Source organism: Euprymna scolopes, chromosome 6, assembly GCF_053919585.1.
Source record: "Euprymna scolopes isolate OS-2025 chromosome 6, ASM5391958v1, whole genome shotgun sequence".
In the NCBI taxonomy this organism is placed as follows: domain Eukaryota; kingdom Metazoa; phylum Mollusca; class Cephalopoda; order Sepiida; family Sepiolidae; genus Euprymna; species Euprymna scolopes.
In genome coordinates, this window is record NC_136487.1 from 139018831 (window position 1) to 139035968 (window position 17138).

General features: G+C 34.1%; 2 protein-coding genes across 4 annotated transcripts in view; one reads left to right on the forward strand and one right to left on the reverse strand.

Moving 5' to 3' along the window:
- LOC145277992 (monocarboxylate transporter 9-like) overlaps nucleotides 1–15628 on the reverse strand; it is a 166338-nt gene extending 150710 nt beyond the window's left edge. Inside the window, exon 1 of the mRNA XM_080130136.1 lies at nucleotides 15370–15628. The gene's annotated coding sequence lies outside the window, so the exon portion shown is untranslated. The remainder of the gene's footprint in view (nucleotides 1–15369) is intronic.
- Nucleotides 1–16557, forward strand: part of LOC145277994 (monocarboxylate transporter 9-like) — a 66359-nt gene extending 49802 nt beyond the window's left edge. For all 3 annotated transcript variants that reach the window (XM_080130147.1, XM_080130150.1, XM_080130149.1), the window contains 4 exons: nucleotides 1436–1622; nucleotides 5682–5951; nucleotides 12973–13098; nucleotides 16229–16557. In XM_080130147.1, coding sequence (XP_079986273.1) covers nucleotides 1436–1622; nucleotides 5682–5951; nucleotides 12973–13098; nucleotides 16229–16356 — 711 coding nt within the window. In that variant the 3' untranslated portion in view covers nucleotides 16357–16557. The remainder of the gene's footprint in view (nucleotides 1–1435; nucleotides 1623–5681; nucleotides 5952–12972; nucleotides 13099–16228) is intronic.
- Nucleotides 16558–17138: the final 581 nt, after the last annotated feature.

Here is a 17138-nt window from a genome sequence, read left to right on the forward strand (position 1 = left end):
ATTTTACAGCTAAATTCATAACATGAATTGCTACTGCAACTCTATGATAAATGGAGAAGTTGTCAATCATCTCAACAAAAATTACCTTTTCAGTGACATGCAATATGGTTTACGCTCTGTGAGATCAACAGCTGATGTGCTAATTGTGATATCACACAGAATCAGTGAATTTATTGATGAATGTTTCATTTCTAGAGCGATAGCTCTTAGCATATCTAAGGCAATTGATGAGGGTCTGATATAAAGGTTTACTTCATAAAATCTCTAGCTACGGAATAGCTGGAAAAGTCCTCTGAAGCACTAAATCCTCTCGCTCTGATAGGTCTATTAAAGTGGTCGTTAATGGTCAGAAATATGTAGGTCACAGTATCAATGCTGGCATGCCCCAAGGATCCACATTGGGCCCAAGTCTCTTGCGTATCTTTATCAAGGACCTCACAAACCATATTCTTCGATAATTTGTCGACATCTATACAGACAATACTACCATCTATGGCAACACGACAAAGATCAGAAGTTTTCTAATTCTCTCTCCTCTGACCTTAAACGTGTACTGCAATGTGGGTAATAAATGGCTAGTCAGATTTAATACATCCAAAATCAAACTGCTATCTGTTCACCAAACGCTTATATCCCCAGTTTACCCCAATTGAAATGAACATCTCTTGCCTTGATGAAGCACCTTGTTTTGACAAACTTCTGGGACTCATTTTTACTCTGAATCTGAAATGAAATACTTACACCACTCCAGGGGGTATCTCACTCTTGCCGCGATCCTCTACCTGTACAAAAATCAAATATGTTCTAAGAGGGAGTACTCCTGCCACATCTGGGGTGGAGCTCCAAAAATACCCTTTCATGTCTTGACAGAGTGCAGAACATCTACTCATTGTGTATAGCAATCATTTTACATTATATATATATATATATATATATATATATATAATAATTTATAAAATATATATGGCAATCATTTATATATATATATATATATATATATATATATATATATATATATATATATATATATATATAGGGTAGAACGAGAAGATTTTCGCACCAGAAAATACATGATTCCATTTTCGTTTGATGAAAACCGACTTCTGCGAGTTAACCTTTTTCATCTTTCAGTTGTTATAGTCATGTTATTCTCAGCAAACTAAATTATATACTCAATGGTTTATTTGCTAGATGTTTAATAATGCACTGTAAGAAAATATCATTGGACTACTGTTCTTAAATTAATTGATGAAGATCCGAATAATCTAATTCTGACCCAAACTTTTAGTCTTTTACTGAATGAATCCCGATATGGAAGGGCCGCCATCGACTTTGTTTGAATTTTTAGAACACTACTTCCAAATGTATTTATGTTTCACTTAATTTTTTTCTCCCTGATTTTATGAATTAAAAAAAAAATATATATTATTTTTAGGATGACTCCAATCGACGCATCAGTGAAGATATCGAGCCGTTGCCTAAAACATTGCAAGCGAGACAATCAATTACTTCAGAGATAATTCCGAGTGAGTTTTACAACCGAAAATCTAGTTACTGCAATGGAACAATTTTTAAAAATAAATACTTTTACTTATTGTTGGCCATTTACACAACACATTCTGGTAAGTAATTACTTAACTGTTTCTTAACTAGTAATAGATAGTAATCTTTATCTCATTAGTATGCATATTCCATCAATAATAATGTCTTTTTATTTAGTAGAAGAATTGACTCGTTATTTATGATGAAACAGGATATGCTAATTGTGAACCATGGTTCTGTATTATGTAAACAGTAATATTTGTGAATGAATAATGACGGCTTATAATAATAATAATTTTGTACACACACAAAATAATTGTCATCATATTCTGACACTATCTGTACGCTCAAGTACCAAATTTGTAGGTTTTAACAATTTTTGTTTCATGTCTACAGCTGGTTGAAGTAAAAAAAAAAAATGCATTTCTATAAATCCGCTCTATTAATTCAAACCTTGATGTTCTTATGCTCCAAATCTTGTAAAAATCTAGCAAGTCCACTTGTTTAACTCCCTAAGAATTAGCCCAGCACTCCTGCTTGTTTGACTGAATGAACTCGTGCATTTCTAGAAAATAAAAAATGGGTATCGGGTAGCCATCAAGTATCTTCTTTTGAAAAGAAAAACTGCCCATCCAAAATTATACAATGCAAACTATAAAAATAGGATCGTCCTTTATATCCCACTGTTAAATGATGGATAGATGGATTCAGATAAAGAGAGCATCATCATGGCGGAAAATGACTCCTTTTTATAGAGGAAAAATATGGATGAACGTCTTCTTTATTTACAGTTTCGTATAAATCTGCTCTATTAATTCAGATTTTGTCGATGTTCTTATTCTTCTATCGATGTTATTTTGAGATTGTGCATCTACCAAACATAAAAACAACTGACAGAAAACCAACAAAAACACATCGCAATCATCATAAGCATTTGCTTGGCACTTTTGAAAAACATTTACTCACTCCATCCATAGATAGTGAAAATCTAGTAACGGCACCTGCAATTCAAGAAGCTTAGAAAAAACAAACAAGCAAACAAGTAGTTACTCGCTTGGCCGGGGCATAAAACCACGGCTATCGAGAGAGAAGGAGGCCAGTAAACATGACAGCGTGACGTCGTTGCCCAATCGACATGTAGGTAAAGGGTACCTAAAGTTTCCTGTGTTCAACCACATGGTCATGCTAATAGGCATAAAAATATGGCTGTGGTAATTTTATAAAGGTAGTCTAAACGTCCATGCATTTTCTTCTAAAGAAAAAGAACCATTCTCTATTTGGATAATTATTATAATTGCATATTGGGATGATTTTAATTCAACAAAATATAGTAAGTCAAGTTGTTTTTTAACTTTTATTTCTATCGTACACTGCACAAGCACAATAATAATAATAATAATAATAATAATAATAATAATAATAATAATAATAATAATAATAATAAACAAACTGGTGTAGATGACATCGACTGGCGCCACACCAACTAGTTGTGAAGGGTCAGGGAGGATGGAAAGACCGAGGTGGGAAAGTATTAACCAGATCTCCACTGGAAGTGTGCAGTTCAAATCTGGAACCTTGTGGAGGCATTTTTCACCCAAACTCCAGGAAACACCAATGGTCGATGCCAACGAGAAATCAATGAGAAACGACTGTTGCGATAACATACAATCATCTGCACAAGTGGTCAAGAGGTGGAGAACACTGGAAATCTGGGGAGACTTGTTGTCACTTGGTCTCCAGGGAACACCACTGATGATGGTATGCGAGACAACTCTTAATGAGTGAAATCATAATAATAATAATAATAATAATAATAATAATAATAATAATAATAATAATGATAATAATGATGATAATAATGATGATAATAAAAATAATAATAATGATAATGATAATGATAATAATAATAATAATAATAATAATGACGACCCCTCCCAAAATAACCATCATCCTGATTTAATATCGTAGATGTTTACTATATTTTCTTAGTTTTTAACCAATATTCACATTATGATATGATTGTCTTTTAGTAGTTATGTGAACTTCAGTTTCGTATTCATGTATTCTGCACTTATATGAAAATGAAGACTATAGCGGAGTATAGGGTTCCTAACCATGTAAGTGATGAAAATATGCTACATATTTTGACGAAAAACATGGAGAAAATGGACATAGACGAATAGAAAACAAAAACTTTAAATATAATTTCTGTAGTTAAAGTAATAGTTATTTAAATATTTCAACATACAATCTTGTGGGGAAAATTCAGCTTCCAAATAAGGGCCAAATAAGATTTCTCCTCCACCAACCGAGGACAGAAAAGGTAAAGTGTAGCATCAGAACAGATGCTACACTGTGATCTTCCCCCGAACACCAATAAATGTTTGTGTTTAATATGTTTCTTTAATTGTTTGTTCCCTAAATTCATAATTCAGTTTTATCAGTATTAAATTGCATATTATTTTAAAATTACGTAATTTTACATAGATACTATTTATATTTTATATTGAATAAAGTTCAGTTTCATTATTAATCAAATTGGGTTCCATTTATTTTCTTTTGTAACATGTTTTAAATCTCTTTTTAAAACGGCCCTCATATAGTATCGAGAGTAATAGTTTTGCAAATCTTACCTACATTGCCTGCAGGTATTTTTCAGTTAACAGGCCTTCTATATCTCGATGGCCGTAATAAAACTGAATTCCTAATGACGTCAAAATATTTAAGAAACATTCAATACCTTAATTTCATTTTAAAGTACCCACCTACACGTATTTAAAGAAAAGATAACCAAGTCACATATCACCGGTAATTCGAGAGGAGATAAAACGTGTGTTAGATTCATATTTAACCTCAATACTTTTACAATGGAAATCAAGTTATAGAAAGTAAACGCTGTTATTGTTATTTACACTTGTTTTTTTTTTATTTTCAAGATATAATTATAAATCGGTAAAAAAAACTTTTACACCGACCTGATATCTTAATCACCGGAAAACAGTAAAAATGTTTGTATAAAAAGTTTTAGGGCTTGACATGAGAATATAGTTTAAAATTGAAAGTCTTCACAGAGACATTACTGTGTACAGGATGATGCAAAGCAAAAGTGACCGTTAATTTACATTTAATCATGCATTATTTATTAAATATCAATGTATTTTATTGTTTCATCTAAAATATTTTCACTACTTAGTTACTTCTAATTCACCCTGTACATGAACATATTATTATGCTTTTTTCCCCCTCTCCCTGTACTGATATTTTTGCTAGTATATAAAATGTAAGTCTTGAGTTTGCTAATGAACAACCAGTTGTGTAAATTTCTTGTTGGTATACGCTACTCTCACCCATATGAGAAGGTAATGTGTGATAGTTTTGTCTCATGACAAAATAACATATACCACACTATCTACAAAGGGTGATTTAATGCCTGGCAGGATGATTTATTGAGAACAAAACAGATACTATGCTACCCCTAGAAGGATGAGGTAATATCCGGGAGGATGATATCATGAACACAGATATTACATTACTCAACTCAAAAAGAGGAGAACGCAATGCTGGAGAGATATTCTATGGGAAGATGCCATGCCTGTGCGAATGGTTAAATGATGAACGAATATTTATTACACTACCACATAAATGAGGTAATAATATCTGGGAGGATGATCTCTTAACAAGATAACAGATACTACACTACGTTCACTTCAGAATTGATCTGTAAAAGATAGTGCAACTTTACATTAATAGAGGTATATTATAGTTGTTTTTTTTTTGATAGAATAAGGATTTTAGACATAAGATACCATTATAGTTTTGTTTTAATTTCTATATCGGAATGGTGCAAATTATTCTGTTCGAAGAAATAAATGTACTCATCATTGGACAGATTTTCTTATAGTATATTTATAAAGATAATTATTATTAAGATTTGATAAAGAGGTCTTACCGCGAAATATATTATGAAACACAATTACACACACTAGATCACTGTATAGATGTTGCAATTAATAGAATTATACAAACAAAAGTTGCATATGCGTACGTATTGGTATTCAAGATATTATGTACATAAACTGTAACAAAATAATATACATTTATTGTTTCAATTGATAGTCCTTTTTTCTTTGTTACTTTAGTTGGAAATTCAGTGCAGATATACCTCCCTGTTTACGTTGTGAGTGTAGGATTGAGTCGAGAAGAAAGTGCACAAATTATGGCAATCTATGGTGCTATTGGCATTGTAAGTGTACTTTTGGTTGGATTCCTGGCTGACATTATACACATCCCAACAAGTTATCTTCTGATGGCAGCTATGTCTAGTATGTCATTGAGTTCAATATTGGTTCCCTTTTGTCAAAGCTTCGAAACACTTGCTTTATGTGCGGTTTTGACGTCCGTCGGTTATCGTAAGTATTAACAGGCTCAGCCAATTTTTTTTTTACATTGAACAGTGAAGCGGAAAATATATAAGTAATTACTACATAGAGCCTTTATTTTTTTCATCGTCGTCGAATATATGTTGTGTTTTCTCTTTCTCATTATAGTCGTACTGATTATTTGTTTATTCGTTCTCCGGATCGTGTCGTCCCTGTGGTTAGGATATCTATACATCTTCCCTGAGTTATAGAAGAAGAAATAAAATGAGGCAGATTTTAGAAATGGAGATTTATTGAAAAGAAAATGGCTAATTGCAAGTAAAATTTACACTTGTGTGTTTAAGAGGATGACATTTATATTAACCTAAGTAACTATTAGTTAGATAGACAAATAGACAGATTGATAAGGAAATCAGCGCCCTTTGCCGCGTACGATTCTCACTGTTTTGTGACCGTTTGCTTAAGGCTGTCAAGCCAGTCTTTTCAAAATCTAATCGGTTTCCTTGACTCTCGTTTCACGTGACGTCACATCGCATATCGCTCCCAGGCTTTCCCTCCACTGATCCTACTTGTAAACTCTTCCATGTGTGACAGTTTGTTCAAAATACACTCAAGTTCATTTTTTCCACACACAAGATCATCTCGACATACACCGAATTATTTGCGCTAAAATTTATACTAGAACACTTATTCATACGTTGTCAAACACAATTCTCATCCAGCCAAGGGCAAACTTAGGAAAAATACCTTCCAATTTAATGTATTTAGTATTTATTTGAATAAATATATTTCAAATGGATCATATTAAAAATACAAGTGGGATTTATTCACAAACGTTCTCGGGAAAATCTAAGAACCCAAAAAACTTTTTAGCCCGCCTCTGAACACTATATAAAAATATTTATTTAAATATTTTCTTAGCTATAAATATTAGTTGCAATCTTCTGTATTTAATTCATAAATAAAAATGAACATCTAAAGGTTTGTATTACTCTTTAACTACAAAAAATATCCTCATAGCAACGTACTTATATAAAGGTGGAAATTATTTTAGTGAAGGTAGTACGGCGAATAATTGTTTCTTTACACATGCATTGACAGAAAAGTAATGTTGGCATTATGTAAAGGCAGGGAAGGGGATAAATAATTGCATCAATGTACAAACACTGGAAGGAAAGTCATATTTGATATGAATGAAAAAATAATAAAAATACACAACCGTAATTAATCTTATTGTTAAACTTAAGTCTGGATAGCAATAAATTTAGGCCTCTCTGGAAAGGGTAGATAATTCTAGGTATATATCCTGTTATCATTTGCAGCTTTGCTAACTTCTAAATAATGCAAAAACTATTTTTTCCAATTAGAATTTTAATTCAAGAAATAATTCAGTAACTTTTTTTTAACTAAGCAGTAGAAATAGTGAAGTACATTAGGCGTAAGTAAGCGATAATGCCTCGGTGGATTGCTATACATTATCTTGTATCTATCAAAAATTCAAACTATCACGAAAACGCGGTTTCATTTTTAACATTTTTCTCTTTAATAGATGAAGAATAAGGCATTTTGAATGTTTTCTTTATAAATAAACCAATGTTTTATACCTAAATATTTCAATAAAGTCAGTTTTATAAATATGCTCAATTTCTCAATCAGGATTGCAGTTAAATATGCTGGTATTATTAGAAAGTAAAGTCCAAAGAAAGAATTCCCAACCGTTATGCTCTCCTTCTCACAATTCCCAGTATCAAACCCCAGCGCAGATCTACCAGAACTTACTTCTGCCAAAGAGACACGCCCCTTCTCTCTTTCTCTCTGACACAAATGCTTTTTATTTGAAAACCGATTGCATCTCATTTGCATATTTCTCCCAACTCTCATTAACCTCACGTGACCACCAGTCCATAAATAGCAGAAGCGGCTATTTTTTATCCGTTTCTTTGAAACGGATGGAACGTTGTACAAGGTCAGGTTTGTACTATTTTTTAATCACAGTCCTATCAGCAGGCGCAAAGTACTGTGGCTGCTGTATTGCCATTTGTTAAATGGGTTCTGGATCATACAGTAGCTTCTGCTGGGCCTTTTGATGCCATATTATTGGTTAAAAATTCAAGAAATAATTCTTTAAATTGTCTTACAGCCATTATAAACCCTTAACGTTCAAAGCATATCAATATAATAACAGTTACTATTGACGCATATTAACGGCAAAATGGATTATAACAACGACAAACACTGCTTATGTGTTATAAGTCTTGCAGTAACTGCTGACATTGATGTTTGTGAATAGGAAATGATGTAATAAGGAAATAGGTCAGTCCTCCCTTAAAATGAGTTTCTGACAAGGGAGGAAGAAAAAGGCTTATACTAGGTTGGCAGTCTTTCTCCAGAGCAGTCACTTAAGATATTTTTTACTTTTTGTTTCCTATTTTTTATCCTTGTGGCCATGTCATTAATAAGGGTGGTGGAGGTAAGTGTTTTACTTGGGCTGACTGTAATCGCCTGAAAGTCAGGGACCCGAACCTTGGATTAAACTCTAAGGATGCCGTCCTATCGATGCCATATTATTGGTTAATGTTGCGGCTTCATTTTTTCATGGCCTACAAAAGTAATTTCCGTTTCTTTTTCTCCTTTTTCCCCTTTCTGCTTTGCTCAAACAACTCTACGGAATTCTTCCCCATATCTCTATATTGCAACATGAAAAGTCTCAAGAAATCACATTCTTAAATCATTCGCAGATATTTATGCAATCAACAATACCATCTACAACAACAGTTCAAAGGCCGGTAATGACGAAGGCCTCTCTGATTTTCTCTCTTCTGATCTTGATCACGTGATGTAATGAGGAAAGTTGTGACAGGCTAATTTTAATGCATCTAAAATCAAGCTTTTTTATTTCCACCATCAACGCTCTGACCCTCATCTGGCCCCAATTGAAATGAATGACTCTCGTCTTGGGAAGCACCATGCTTTGACAAGCTTCTTGGTCTAACCTTCACTCCCGATCTGAAATGGAGCACATACATCAAATCTATTGCCAAGGTCGTCGGAAAAACGGTTAGATCATTGTAATGCTCCAGTAGATATCTCACTGTCATTGCAATTCTCTACCTGTAAAAAAAACAAGTACGTTCAAAGATGAATACTGTTGCCACATCTAGGCAGGAGCTGCTCGGAGCATCCTATCTTGCCTTAACAAAGATCAAAACCGGTTTAGAAACCTAATGTGTGGTGCCCTTTTCTCTTCCCTGCAACCTATTTCCCACAGAAGAGACGTTGCGAACCTGTCTCTGCTCTATTGTTATTTTCATGGCAAGTGCTCGACTGAGCTTCTATCTGTGCCCCCCTTGCCAAACTTTCACAAAAACACTAATCTAGCTACAGCAACTATCGACAATTTTCCGCACTCTCTATCTGTGCCTAGATCTAAACGTGGATTCCATGAACTAAGCTTCTTTCCCAAACAGCTTGCCTTTGGAACTCTTTCCAGCTGACTAAAACATGGTCGTCTTCAAATCCAATGTAAACAAATTCACACTACTTATGATTACTACGCTGTACCCCAATGATTACTGTAAACCCAATGACCCTTATCCTCGAGTGGCTTTCGGGCCTTGATAAGTGGTGATCCCCTTGTAAAAAAAAAAAAACAATTTACGCATTTTGATTTTGGACTTCAATATGTAAACAACAACTACACACAATAGTAATATTAAAAAAAAAAAAAAACGAAATGATACCAGTGCTATGAAGTTAATCTATCAGAAAGACTTTTCGTTGTTCCTGATGGCAATGGTAGTATATTTGTGCGAAAGTCTGAGAATTTTCATAATCTCGGGTGAACTTGAAACAATATTCCACCTTTACACTGAAAGTTTTCTTTAACTAAATTTCAATTTATATCTTAAAGAAGCATTATTATCAACATAAAACTGAACCTAACTTATGAATAGATATTGTCTTCCAAGTGCCTTTCTTTCCGGATCTGCATATGCATTTATTGGACTCATGATATAAGGTTATGCAATCACTTGGTTTTTCTAAATTCTTTATTTATATTTTATTATTATCACTATTATTTTATTTGTTTATTTTTTATTTATATATTTATTTACACGCCTATATTGTGATCTCTTCGTTAACCATATCACCTTATCTTCGTATCTTTCCCTTTATTTCTGCTATAGCACACTTTCAATTCTTCATCCATCTTCACTCCATGTTTATATTTTTAATTTTATGTTTTTTATTCTTATTTTGTTCCTTGTGTTTATTTTCATGTTTATTTCCATCTTTATCTAACATTTTTTAATGTAGCATAAGGTAGATGTCTCATTTCCCTATATCTGTAACCCATTTTCCTGCTCGTCTTCTGACGAGAATGATAAAGCTTCGAAATGTCTAGGTATTATGATCCACTCTCATACATTTTTTTATTACATTTTCACCCCAAACAAGGCACATTGCCATTTTGATGTACTATCAGTGACATAAGCTACAGGGGTACTATGTGGGGAGTTGGGAAGCAAGATGTCGGTTCACGTTATACTTGAACTTCTGCATGTCAGTACAGTTGGGGAAGCAGGAACCCGGAAGGGAATTCCAAAGTCTAGCGGTTGTGGTGAATAAACTACTGGAGTAGAAGGCTCTTTTACATCTAGGGATCTCAACTGTGAAGGGGTGGGATTTGCTGCTTGTCGGGTTTGTTAGGGGTATTTACGTCGAGGGGGTACAAGTGCTTGCAGTTCATCGGAGCATTCACCGTTAAAGTACTTGTAGAACAGGCAGAGGGATGCAACATTTCGTCGATGGGACAGAGGCTGAAGCTTAGGTGACAGTTCAGGACCTATCAGGTTGGCGACTCTCTTTTGAACCTTGTCTAGGAGTGAGAGACTAGTAGCAGATGCACCAGCCCAAATATGGCAACAATACTCCATACATGGGCGAATGGTGGCCTTATAGAGATACAGGATACTTTCGAGCGTTAGTATCTTTCTAGCACGGTAGAGAGAACCTACCTTTTTCACAGCGGTCCTGGCAATACTCTCAATGTAAGTTTTCCAACTCCTATTTCCTGTGAACGTTAGGCCAAGGAGTTTAAAAGATGTACTTTCAGATAAAGTGTAATTGGCCATTTCTATTGGTATTAGAGGATGCTTCTTGTAATTATTGAAGGAAACAAGTTTAGTCTTGGCAGCATTGAATGTAACCATCCATTTTTGTCCCCATTGCACTACAGATCCGAGGTTATCCCCTAGTGTTTTTGCCATTTCTTTAGATATGAGTTTTTGCCATTTCTTTAGATATGAGTTTATTTGTTTTCCTGTTGTGTCTATTATAGGGCGTGGTGTCATCAGCATATATACCCATCTCACAGACAATTTTGTCAGGGAGGTAATTTATGAATATTAGGAATAATAGAGGTCCAAGGATAAACCTCTGAGGCACTCCCGCATTTATATCATATTGTTTAGATGTACGACCATCGAGGGCAACCTGGATTTTTCTCTAATCTAAGAAGGATTTAATTATGTTAAGTATTCTTCCAGTGATGCCGTATGCTCTGATTTTCCTGAGAAGACCTTCATGCCATACCCTGTCAAAAGCATTTATGTCAAATTTCAAATGTTTTGGTCAGAAATTGTCTGAATAATTTGGTAGAGACCACAGAGGTCAATTATTTTAAAAAAACTTTAATCCTTAATCTGACCTCTTAACATTTAGTGTTTTGGGTTTAAACCAAATTATTAAGTTAGATCCATGTCCAAGGAACCTATATCTAAAATTTCAAGTGTTAAAATCCAAAATTGTCGGAGGAGTTTGGTAGAGTGCTCAAAGGTCAAATCGTTGAACTTTGATCCCTTAACAGCAAAATTTCTAGCCGAAAACCGATCACAAAGATTTTCCCAAATCTCAGTACTCTGTATATCCAATTTCGAGTCTGTAGACTTAAAATTCACAGAGTTATTGCGTAGGTAAATGTACACAGACACACAGACAGACACACAGACACGTTCAATTTTATAGATTTATAGATAGATGGCTAAATTTCATATTATTATTGTTTGAACTCGATATTTGAAAATCTAAGTATCAAATTATTTACTACTGTTTATTAATCTATCGTTAATCATTTCTGAAACAGGCAAAACAGTAGCATAAAAGGGCATAAAGCCATACACTAGCGATAGTTTGTTTCTTTTCCCCCAATATGATCAACCCAAGATAGGGAACTTATCATTCTAGTTTCGCTGCATTGTTGTATAATAGTGTTCATAGTGGAGATCATATATCGAGAAATGGCGGAGACATGGAACGAGTACATGTAATGCAAGATATACGATGGTGATGAGGGAGAGAAGACATTTATACTGTTTCGTGATGTTTCTTTTTCTTGTAACAGTATCATAGCTCTTCAGTGCAGCTAGACTAGCAACTACCTAAAGCCAGGATTGAAACTCGAGCGTTTCTAACCTTTATGCTATTTGGCTGCTGTATGTGGTTAGTGTGTGGTTGCTGTGTGTGTGTGTGTGTGTGTATGTATGTATAGAAGTCAAATATCTCGTAATAAAATACATGTTCGTTATCGATACAAAGCGCAAAACAACAGAACAATTAAATCCTAACCTGTGTACTCGGTTCCCATGAGGCTGAGTCACCCAGAATAAAAAGTTTACAGAAAACAAAGAAAAAAATATTTTCGAATATTAAAAAAAGACTATTTATTAAGCTGTTGACGTCGCTTTCCATTCAGCGAACAAGGAAGGAAGTTCCAGGTTTTGGACATCTGGGGCTGTAGCCACTAAATTTATATTTCTTTACATGTAATATCGGATTCCAAGTCTCCCAATGAACTGACTTACCTCTCTTTGATCTATGTGAAATCACATCCGCTTGCAGCCACAGCAGGTCGAGGTGACATTAGAGTACATACTCGCTTTCATGTGTGCATGTTTACGTTAACCTAAGAATTAAAATCGCCAGATTAATGCTGGCAAGCGTATCTTTTGCTATTTTACTCATAGTGAAAAATCCATTTGTCATCTTTCAGACTTTGGGGTATCACTGCGGATTGTACTGATTTCAGCAATTCTTGGAACATGTAACATGACGGCCGCTTACAGCATTTTATCAGGTTTAATTGGAATTCTATATTTTCTATATCCCACAATAAAAGGTATGCATGTTTTGTTTATTATCCATTATTGTTTGCATAAAATATTGCGATCGATTCCAGTTTTTTCATTATGAATTTGAAAATATATCTTAGCCTACCACTAGATTAAAAGAGCTGTACACATAGCTTCCTTTTAGAATTACGTGTTGCGTTATATATTCAGGTTGTTGGGGAAATGCGACTATTGACAAAAACGTTTGGAGAAATAATTTGTTTCAGACAAAACAGAAAATGGAATTTATGCGGAATATATAGAGAAAGACAGAATGGTGGGCAAATAAAAAGAAAAATTATTTGGCTCTTTATACTTAGAATTAAATTTGATACTGGAACAGAAGCAGGGACTCGCTACGAAGTTAGTAGACAATAGAAGATATTGTCTTGAAAGAAACACCTTATCTTGTTGGCTAATATGTAATCATGTTTTCCAGCTGTTGTGAAGTATTCTTTTTAGGTTTCCACTTAATGTCGAGCCATCAGAAGAGAATGCGGCCCCATTCATGGCCTTCTTCGTGTTAGTTATTTCACTTGTAAATTAGTGTTTTTCCTTATCTGTGGAGTTCTCCATGCCTACCTCCAAATAATGTTGGGTCATCTGGAAAGAATACGCACTGTTTCAGGGGCTTCCTTTCGATGACTTTTTCTATGTAACAGTCTCTTCATTATGTGAGGTCCCATTGATTGAATTGCATTTAAATGAACCGTTTAATACAATAAAACTAGACGTTTAATAATGAGTTTCTCTCGCTTCCATCAATGATTAAGCGTTTCGCGTGTCGTTTAAAGGTTAACGACACCGTCTCACATATTCCTCGACTTAAGACACGCTCGTATAGAAAAGAAAGAAGTAAAATAAACAAATAAAAAACTAAATAAAGTAAACAAATAAACAGATAATTAATTAAATAAATATAAACTAAATAACTGAAAAAGGAAATAAATAATATATATATATATATAATGAAATAAATGACTATACATATAACTTTTCTTACAGAAATAAGTACACTGAAAACACTTGCTACTATATCACCATGTGATATTCCTTTTAGCCAAGATCTACATTGCAAATTTTTCGGTTATTTCTATGAAGTATTTACTGGTTGCAACTCTTTTTCGGCCTTTAATACGAAGCTAGACAAGATTTGAGACAGATGGCCTGCAAAGAGACCCGTTGTCTCAACCCCAACAGTTCGGATGGTTATAATATGACCCTTGTGGGTCAGCTCTCTTTTTTAGATCATATTTCTCTATCTTATATTGATGTCGTTTCATAAGGTATTGACAATTCAATCAAAACGAGTCTTGTGCTTGTTTTTGACGATAGAACAATGTCTGGTTGTTGCCCCTTTTCTCTTATAACTTTGAGGTAATTATTGTGTCAGCTAGGAAGATCCGTGGCGATTATCCACTCGTCATCGAAGCCAAGAATATTTTGGCGGAATACTCGAGCCACATTTTTCCTTCCTCAGCAAAATTTGTGGCTGATGTTAGCTGTTTCGGGCTTCTTGTGACTGCTGATTGTTCTGGTCAGTTTCTTTAGTACCCTATTGTTCCACCACATACATCGGCCATTAGCAACGGCCATTCTGCAGGAAATAAGAACATGTTCAATAGTCTAGGGATTTTCTTTGCACAAATTGCAGATTGAATCGTCCCCCTTCTTCCATTTCACGAAGTGAGTCATTGACGAAATCACGTTGTAATTGAGCTCAGCTTCAACGGCGCCAAATGCCATTCTACCTAATGGATCTTTGCATAATTTCTTCTCAGTTCATTCATAGTCGAACACCTTTTACGAGCCTTTTTCCTTATTTCCTGAATGATCAGATCTCAACGATCTTTTATTTTACAGCTTTGTACTCTTCTGCAATAGACTTAAGTTGTAATTTTGGTTTGACTTGATTGTTATATAGAACAAAGTTTGATAATCCTAGAGACAAACTCAGCCATTTTCTCGAATATCGATTGATTTCTGCTTCTATTGCCTCGACTGTGCTTACTTCATACACTAGAAGAGGCCATATCAACATTAGGATAAGCTTGTATTGAAGACACCATACCTTGTATTTACCTTGCAGTGAACATTGCCTGATCGCTTTTAGACTTATCGTTTTGATAGTCACTTTAACCCGTTTGAGGTCTTTCGATGTGTTATCATACCATCTACCCAAGTTTTTTTTAATGTAATAGATTTTGCATTGCTTTCTACTGGTTTGAGAATTATCTTAATCAATTTAAAAAAAAATGTATTGGTAACGCTGTACATACCTCAAGTCTCATCTAGTTTGTGGTGGTGTCATTTGTGGTAAACTGCATGTGAAATCCATCAAAATACGTTGCAAACAGTTTTCATATTCCCTTTGAGGTGTGGTGTATCTGAAGTGATAATCGAATCATTTGATGAGGCACAGACCCATATGCATTAGCCAAATTGAGCCATATGACATCGAAGTTAGTCTTATTAGTTTTCCCTTTTTGAATAGCCTTCCATATCATGTTTCTCTGCTCGAGACAACCTAGACAAAGAGAAATCGTTATGTAACATTAAGATATTTTGTATCTGACATTATTTTGACAATATCTTCGAACACAATGTCTAGACATCGCAACTATCTACTTCAGATGGTCACACATATTTTAATTACTTACATGAAGCGCTGTGCATATTTCTCTGAATTTTGTTCAATAATTTCTTTCAAGTGCCCATTATCAAGAATGAATGGCTGTCTTTAATCTCATTTATATGCAATGCTCTCATTACAACCATGGAATTTCTGAAACAACTTTCGTACTGTTGATCATCTGTGAACTCATCTACTCATAGTTTGTTGAAGTAGATGGATATGAAAGAAGCACATTTAGGTGTTACTTTGGATTATTTTTATATATCGTCGACTACTTTATTTTATTTTTGACTAGGTTTGAACTAATGCAAGAAAACTATATTTATTTCTTCTATTTTTATCTGTTTTAAAATTCTTTTAAAATTCTTCTGAAAGATATTATTGGAAATTCATAAAATAGTACCAATCAATTATGAAACAGGCTTAAAATGGTTTCCTTCTGATATTTCAAAATTTAAGTATCAAATTACTGCTGTTTACTAATCTAATGTTTATCATTCCAGGATTTGTCTCTGAGGCGACACAGCAGTTCTCCGTGGTTTTCTACTTTGATTTCGCTATTACTTTCCTGGGAGCCGTTTTATCATGTGGAATCATCTACGCGCAGAAGACAGGAAAATTCGTCGAATAAGATGCAATCAGGTTTAAACATGACAGTTACGCTGTAAATACACATGCGCTAAATCAAAGAAGGATAATTCATGTAATACAGTTGTATTTTTATATGTAAGCAAGAAAACGATAACAACTCATTATTAAAATTTGTTATTAAACAACATTTGTAGAATAATATATGTAACTACAAGAATAAAATCACAACTCCTAAAATTCACCGGCTGTTTTGAAATATTAAAATATTAACCCGTATCCTCGAGTGGCCCCCTGGCCTTGATAAGTGGTGACTTATGTGTAAAAAAAAAACAATAAAAAATAATGGTAAGTATTAGTTAATGTGTCACTCGTGTGATATTAAGCTATAAACAAGGTTGTCGCACAAGGACTTGAAGCATTCAGAATAAAACAAAATAATAGTGAAGATGGGAAATTTTTTTGCATAAGACATTTTCTAATTCAGCCCTCTCATTTATCTAGGTAGTACAAAATTTAGTGCATTGAAAACACTAATTTCAAATAGCGCGGTACCAAAAATGCATAAAGACCAAATTTTAAAGTAAATATTGATCTCGGATGCATATGATTGCAAAGCGCAATACTATATGCGACCATATGTCAGCATAACTTGATGCTTATGAATTTTTGGTACCACGCAATTTCGAATTAGTTTTCTTTAGGTTAAATTCATGTTTACGATATTTTTTCCTTATATTGTTAGACTGAAGCACAGATTAGTTACTAAACACCCTCCCCATGTAAAGAATGGCTTTCAGAATAATAACATTATTATTTCAGCTT